This window comes from Miscanthus floridulus, chromosome 6, assembly GCF_019320115.1.
Source record: "Miscanthus floridulus cultivar M001 chromosome 6, ASM1932011v1, whole genome shotgun sequence".
NCBI lineage: Eukaryota > Viridiplantae > Streptophyta > Magnoliopsida > Poales > Poaceae > Miscanthus > Miscanthus floridulus.
The window spans coordinates 63,087,923-63,096,220 of NC_089585.1; the positions used below are offsets into that span (position 1 = coordinate 63,087,923).

At 43.6% G+C, this 8,298-nt stretch overlaps 1 protein-coding gene across 1 annotated transcript; it reads right to left on the reverse strand.

Annotated features, from left to right (window-relative positions):
• Positions 1 to 344: 344 nt before the first annotated feature.
• On the reverse strand, positions 345 to 3,283 carry LOC136458310 (uncharacterized; the record flags this gene model as incomplete). The annotated part of the gene is made up of 1 exon (XM_066458271.1): positions 345 to 3,283. A coding segment is annotated over exon 1 (2,514 nt), but the record flags the coding sequence as incomplete, so codon positions are not given.
• Positions 3,284 to 8,298: the final 5,015 nt, after the last annotated feature.

Consider the following 8,298-nt stretch of genomic DNA (forward strand, 5'->3'; position numbering starts at 1 on the left):
TCGATTCCCTACGGTGTCACAACATATCCAAGAAAAGAAACTCGATCTGTGCAAAAGGTGCACTTCTCAAGATTGCCAAACAAGTGTGCATCCCGTAGAGCATTGAAAACGGCACGCAAATGATCAAGATGTTCCTCTAATGATCTACTATATATCAAGATGTCATCAAAGTATACCACCACGAATCTGCCAATAAAAGAGCGTAAAACCTCGTTCATTAATCTCATGAAAGTGCTGGGTGCATTAGTCAATCCAAAGGGCATGACAAGCCATTCATATAAACCAAACTTAGTTTTAAACGCTGTTTTCCATTCATCTCCTAGCTTCATATGAATCTGGTGGTAACCACTACGCAAATCAATTTTAGAGAACACAATTGAGCCACTCAATTCATCAAGCATATCATCTAACCTTGGAATAGGATGACGATATCTGATTGTGATGTTGTTTATCGCTCTACAATCAACACACATGCGCCATGATCCATCCTTCTTAGGAACTAAAAGCACGGGAACGGCACAAGGGCTAAGAGACTCACGCACATAACCTTTGTTGAGCAATTCTTGTACTTGTCTCTGAATCTCTTTTGTCTCATCCGGGTTGGTCCTATACGGCGCACGATTAGGCAAGGAAGCCCCAGGGATGAGGTCAATCTGGTGTTCAATCCCTCGAATTGGTGGCAGCCCCGGTGGTACCTCCTTTGGAAAAACATCGGCATACTCCTGCAAAAGATTAGTGACAGCAGAAGGCAAAGAAATAGATGTATCTTCGAGTGAAAATAAAGTTTCTTTGCAAACCAAAGCATAGCAAACAGTAGTACTAGCATCAATCTCATCCAAATCAGATTTGGTGGCAAAGTAACAAGAGCCTTTCAGCTTGATCTCATTTTTATTATGATGAACAGATTTGCTAGACTTCTTCTTATGTTTCTCAAGTTCATTAGCGACAATCTGATTTTCACTAGCAACAGCCTGATTCTTAAGTTTGCTAGCTCTAGCAAGTTCATCTCTTAGAATAGCCTCAGGGGACATGGGGTGCAACACAATCTTCTTGTCATTATGCACAAAAGAGTATTGATTTGTTTTACCAAAGTGCAAGGAATCTTTATCAAACTGCCATGGTCTACCTAACAACATAGAGCATGCTTGCATAGGCACAACATCGCAGTCAATGGAATCATGATAAGAACCAATGGCAAACTCTACCCTTACCAATCGTGTTACCTTCACCTTGCCGCTGCTGTTAAGCCACTGAATGTAGTAAGGCTGCGGGTGTGGTTTTGTGCTCAACAAAAGCTTCTTCACCATTTCAGCACTTGCCAAGTTGTTGCAGCTTCCTCCATCTATGATCACACGGCAAGAGCGTTCCTTGATCACACACTTGGTTTGAAACAAAGTGTGGCGCTGATTTTGCTCAGCCCTCTCCATTTGGGCACTTAGCACCCGCTGCACCACGAGGCTCTCATAGTGCTCAGCAGCTTCAGCCCCAATGTGCTCTTCGTCTTGTTGGAAATCATCTCCTTCCGCTACATTGTTAGCAGCAAGCAAAGCATATGTTTCTTCATCAAAATCACTAGCAGAGGAATACCCACCATCAGCTCGCACAACCATCACACGTGTGCTTGGGCAGTCCTTGCGTACGTGGCCATATCCTTTGCAGCGTAGGCACTGAATATCCCTTGTTCTCCCCGTGGATACCACCGAGGATGAACTCTTGGCAGATGTAGCCGTTGCTCCTCTAGTTGGTTCACTTGGGCATGGTACAGAATTTGTTGTAGAGGAGCGTGGCTTGATGGTCGAGGAAGATTGTGGGGGTGCACGCGTTGACGGTGCAGCAGCATTGGAGGGTGTCCACGGGCTAGCACGACCTGCAGGAATGTTAGCCCTCATGCTAGCTCGTCGTCCCTGCACTTCTCGTTCAGCTTTACAAGCAAGGTGAAATAAACGATTGACAGAATTATATTCCTTATAAGCTAGAATATCCTGAATCTCCCGGTTCAGCCCACCCATAAATCTAGCTATGGCACCATCCTCATTTTCCTCTAGCCTGCAACGAAGCATACCCATTTGTAGCTCTTGATAGTATTCTTCTACAGATTTGGATCCTTGCCTCAATTGTTGCAACTTATGTAAAAGATCACGGGAATAATAAGAAGGAACAAATCTGGCCCGCATGACCCGTTTCAAAGCATCCCAAGTTGGTGTGTTATTTGGGTTCTTACGATGGTATTCAGACCACCAAACAGAGGCAAAGTCAGTAAACTCACTAGTTGCAGCCCTAACACGTTTGTCCTCAGGGAAATCATGGCAAGTAAATTTCTGATCAACAGCTAATTCCCAACTAAGGTACATATCAGGATTATACCTCCCATCAAAAGCAGGTATGGTGAATTTAATCTTGCCAAATGAGTCATCGGCACGTACCTCTTGCCGTGGTCGGCGAGGACCTGTCTCATGGCGGCGGCGATGTTGTTCGATGCGTCGATGACCATTCAGCTCCTCATCAAGCTCAGTGTCCGCTGCATATTCTTCTTCATCATGACCAGCAGCACTGCCCATGGTGTTGTTGTTGTTGTGATTGCGTCGTTCGAAACCATCACAGCGATTCTGTTCCATCCTCTCCAATCGCTCCAAGACACCTACAAGAGATGTATTAACAGAACCAAGAGTGCCTTCCAAGGAAGCCAACTTGGTGTTGGTCTCAATCTGAGCCGTCTCCAATTGACCAAGGCGCTCATTGGTGACACGAACATCCTCATCAAGGTGTTCAGCATGGAGCCTCACTTTGCGTTCAAAGTGTTGCAGCAAGGCTTTTGATCGAGGTGATTGTGGAGGGGTCCTTTCACCTTCTCCTGCCATGGTTAGTATGTAGCAAGGGAATCACAAGAAAATATGTCCTACCAACTAACTGAATTAGGTGGCAACAATTTTCATTCTCTCAGCATGTGCAACCGAGTTCTTACAAGTCCTTACCTTGCTATGCAGATGGTGTTGGCGACGACAAGAACAACACAAGTAGTAGCAAGTAGAACCCTGTGACGTTGTAGATAATTTGTGGAGCTGTAGGTGGCTTAAAAAAAATCAAGGTACAGCTGGAACCACGTTAGTCAATGCAAGTTGAATAAGTGTTCAAAGATAGTACCGTGCTGGTCCTAGGCTAACCCGTGCTAGAGACGCGAGCCTAGACACAAATGTTGTCACCGGACAGTAGCAAACAATGGAAATGATGAGAGTAAATAGCATCAACTTAACCCTTCTTTTTTTTCTTTCTTTCTTTCTTTCCTCCTTTTCCTTTCTTTTTCTTTTCTATTTTCTTTTTCTTTTCTTTTCTTTTCTTTTCTTTTCTTTTCGACAAGTAGCACAAACTGAACTTTTGCAATATGATTATAACAAGAATGCAGCAAGTAGCATAGACTTTCTTTTACTAGGGATAAGGATTGCAACAAGTAGTACAAATATGCAATTTGAACTCTCTTATTTTCAGAACTGAGTGTACTCAGATTTGCACCAAAACGACAGGTGCATAAGGTAGTGTTTGTGTAGGCACGGCTGAAGGTGATGGTGGTGAGGGTTTCAGCGAAAAGGTCGAGAAAAACAGCGGTGCTTTTGCTGCTGGTTGTGGTGGTATTGGTGGAGATTGCAGCGGCTGAAGTGGGGGGAAAGGCAACAACGGATTGTGTGGTGACTGAAACGTGACAAGAACTCGAAACTCTAAAGGATTAGAACCTAAGAACCAGCACTTGACACCACGATGTAAACCACAAACTCAACAAGCAAAGAACTAAGCAGATCAGCAAGGCTCAAACTTGTGTTTGGAATTTCAGTTCTATCCTATTTTTATATTTCTGGACTATAGGTAAAGTAATGAACGGTAAATCACTCACCAAAGAACCTTGCTCTGATTACCACATGATGGGACAAGGGGTTGTTCCTGATCTTTTGGTGAGTGTGGATAAACTCGATTTGGGGTGGATTCGACGTTGGCTGTCCGACTACAACGACCACAAGGTTGCTGCGCCTTAGCAACAGGTACACCGGCTCCGATTGTGATGTTCTTGCCGTGCCAAGAACACCATGAACCTGCAAGCAACCGAGAACAAGCAAGAACAAGATGAACAAGCAAATAACTCACGGATTTAAGCCAAAGGCCGAATCTGAATCATAAGTTGGGGTCTTGAAACAAGCAAATCGGGTGGTCTAGTCGACACACGCGTTTACAAGGAAGAAGCAGCAGCTATCTTGCATCTAAACAAAACCCAACCTCATTCTGATGGCTGCTGGCTCTATTTATAAGGAGGAGAGCACAAGGGGGAGTGGGAAACCCTAATCTAGGCGTCCCTCAATGGGCTGTAGGTCTGTGCGTCCTTTGGCTTGCTGCGCACAGATTCGGTAGATTCTGATAGTGGGGTTGGACCCATGTGAAAGAGGACGACGCGCTCTTTCCAACAAGTCAAAAACCAGCTTCATTGGATCTCGTATCAAGGAGTTATGGTACTTTTGATGGAGTGTTTCCTGCTGTCTCGAGATGAGCTGAGCGCCCCATTAATGATGATTCCCACTTGTTTGGCTGCTCCATCCTCATCATGGGGTCTAAACATGAGGCAATGGGGTCTTGACCAACATTCCTAAGAATAAGACAATCATCACCATGATTTAGTAGCATCCAATTCTGAGACGAGTTTGTATGAACAGCGAGGAACGACTTTACCTGATAATTAAGTTGTTGTGCTCGAGCTCTTGTCATCGGACCTTGTTGTGCAGCAGGTGTGGTTGTATCAATGGAAGGGATGTCCTCATCAAACACCCCCCTGGTCGTCCTTCCACCTTCATATACTCCTTAGCCGCCACCAAGAATAGTCGGGTTTTGTTTAGATCAAGTTTAGCTCTCGCTACTTGCTTGTAAGCGCGCGTGCTGGATCAGCCGCCCGTCTTCTTGTCTTTGGAACCCCACCTTAATTGAGATTGAGTTTGAAACTTTCATCTACATCTAGTAATTCAGTACTTGCTATACTTGTTCTTGCTAGTTCTTCGATTGCTTGCAGGACGAGTGCCCTAGTGGTCGGGTGACGCGCTCCACAAGATCACGACAGCCACTGGAGGTGGTGTATCGGTTGCTAAGACATAGCTTGGAAGGCTATAGTCGGACCGTGAACGTCGTCTCCACCCATCAATTGAGTTATCCCACACCTCTCATCGAAAGATCAGAAACAAACCCTAGCGGGTTCATATCAGTTAGTATCAGAGCAAGATTTATCGGTGAAAGTCTTCCAATCCGTTCATTGTTCTAATTTTTCCTATAGTCCAGAAAAGCAAAAAAAAATATAGTAGATTAGTTTTGCCTGTGATCCTATAAACCCTTTGAGCCTTTGCTAGCACTACTTAGTTAGGGCTTGTTGAGTTGTCGGCTACATCGGTTGTGTCGAGTTGCTGGTCTTAGTTTTTGTCCTTTAGAGTTTCGAGTTCTTATCACGTTCTAGTCACAACCATGTGCTAACATATAAACCTTATGTTGGCTGAATCCGAATACATCCTTGTGTTCAAGACCGAGTAGGAATCTGAGTTTGAGACCGAATCCCACATGGTGTTGAGTTCGAGTTGGAATCGGTTTTTAGTCCGAATTGACAGCCGCCTGGTTGCTGTTGTGAGACCGAATCTGAATACATCTTTGTGCAGTAGTAGTTCTACTTATACTCCAACTCTCCACGACCTACATATACGTTTTGGTTCTTTTTTTTACCAGAATACCCCTATCCTTCGAAAAAAAGTTTGTGTGGTGTGTGACTCCTGTGAAGTCTTTTTGTTTATATAATCAGTTTTGAGGATCCCCAGAAAAAAAAGAAAAAAAAGAAAAGAAGAAGAAGAAGAAAAAAAACAAAAAAAGGGGGGCTATTTGTTGTGCTTCTCCATTGTTTCCGGTGGTGTGTTGTGACCTCCTTTGTGCCTAGGCTCGCGTCTCTAGCATGGTCTAGGCTAGGACCAGCACAGTACCACCATTGAACGATTATTCAGCTTGCTTCTGTGACTAACGTGGTGCTAGTACTTCCTTGCTTTAGCACACCTATAGCTCCACATATTTCGACTATAGCTTGATAGGTGTTGTTGTGGCACCGATACACTTCATTCCACGGTTGTAGACTTGTTGGTTGCCGTTCCCTCCTGTTGAGCAAGGTAAGAATTGGTAAGAGCTTTTGTAACAGGTTGAGAGTGAGCGCCTTGCAGTAGCTACATCCTAATAGCTATGGGGCTTTTATTTCTTCACCTATTTTTCTTGTTGCCCTTGTCTTTTAAACCATGTCAGGATCAAAGGATGTTAACAAGAGGCCACAATCTCCTTGCACTAAGGGCATCATTCAACATTTTACAAGGCAAGTGCAGCAGCATACAGAAGGACTTGATCAAGATTTACAAGTGACCAATGACAAGATTGGGCAACTGGAGGCCACCCAACTTGCCTCCACCACCAAGCTTACAGGATTGGAGGCATCTATTGCCCGTATGGACAAAAGCCTTGCTGCTCTTCTGAAGCGTTTTGATGACTTTCACACAAAAGACAAAGAGCAGCATAATGAAGACAACAAGGACGAAGAGCGATTCAAAGATAATTATGATGATGATTATACTGCTGATACTGAACATGATGCTCATGACACTCGTGACCGGCGTCGCCTATGCCATAATCATAGAGGTATGGGTGGTCACCGCCGATGTGAGGTACCCAATAATAATGATGCTTTCAGTAAGATAAAATTTAAGATACCTCCTTTTGATGGTAAATATGATCCTGATGCATACATTACTTGGGAAATTGCTGTTGATCAAAAGTTTGCATGTCATGAATTTCCTGAGAATACATGTGTTAGGGCTGCTACTAGTGAGTTTACTGATTTTGCTACTATTTGGTGGATAGAGTATGGCAAGAAAGATCCTAATAACATACCACAAACTTGGAATGCTTTGAAACGAATCATGAGGGCTAGATTTGTTCCTTCTTACTATGCACGTGATTTGTTAAATAAATTGCAACAACTGAGATAGGGTGCTAAAAGTGTAGAAGAATATTATCAAGAATTGCAAATGGGTATGTTGCATTGTAATTTAGATGAGGATGAGGAACCTGCTATGGCAAGATTTTTGGGTGGGTTAAATCGTGAAATCCGGGACATCCTTGATTATAAAGAATACACTAACGTATCCCGTTTGTTTCATCTTGCTTGTAAAGCTGAAAGGGAAGTGCAGGGGGTGCCAGTGCCAAGAATAATATTTCTGTAGGGAAAACTAATTCATGGCAGCCCCGCACGACTACTACTCCAACCACACGTGCTCCTATGCCAACATCCAGCGACAAACCTCATGCTACTTCCACAAATTCAGTGGCAAAGACGACCCAGAAGCCTGCTGCGAGTGCTTCATCCATGGCATCTATAGGTAGAACAAGAGACGTTCAGTGTCACTGGTGCAAGGGATATGGACATGTGATGCGTGATTGTCCAAGCAAGCATGTTATGGTCGTCAAAGATGATGGTGAGTATTCCTCTGCTAGTGATTTTGATGAAGATACACTTGCTTTGCTTGCTGCTGACCATGTAGGAAGTGAGGAACAACCAGAAGAGCAGATTGGAGCAGAGGATGCAGATCATTATGAGAGCCTCATTGTGCAGCGTGTGCTTAGCACACAAATGGAGAAGGCGGAGCAAAATCAGCGGCATACACTTTTCCAAACAAAGTGTGTCATTAAAGAGCGTTCGTGCCGTTTGATAATTGATGGAGGTAGCTGCAACAACCTGGCTAGCAGCGATATGGTAGAGAAGCTTGCACTTACAACCAAACCGCACCCACATCCATATCACATTCGATGGCTCAACAATAGTGGTAAGGTTAAGGTAACGAGATTGGTACGAATTCATTTTGCTATTAGATCATATCATGATGTTGTTGACTATGATGTTGTGCCTATGGAAGCTTGTCATATTCTGCTAGGGAGACCATGGTAATTTGATACAGATTATATGCATCATGGTAGATTAAATATGTATTCTCCCATACACCATGATAAGAAAATTGTTTTGCTCCCTATGTCTCCTGAAGCCACTGTGTGTGATGATGTTGCTAAAGCTAAGAAAACTAAATCTGAGATCGATAAAAATGTCAAATCTGTTAGTAGTAACAAAGATGAGATAAGATTGAAAGGACATTGCTTGCTTGCTACTAAATCTGATATTAATGAATTGGTTGCTTCCACTTCTGTTGCCTATGCTTTGGTATGCAAGGGTGTTTTGATTTTAGTTCATGATATGCAGCA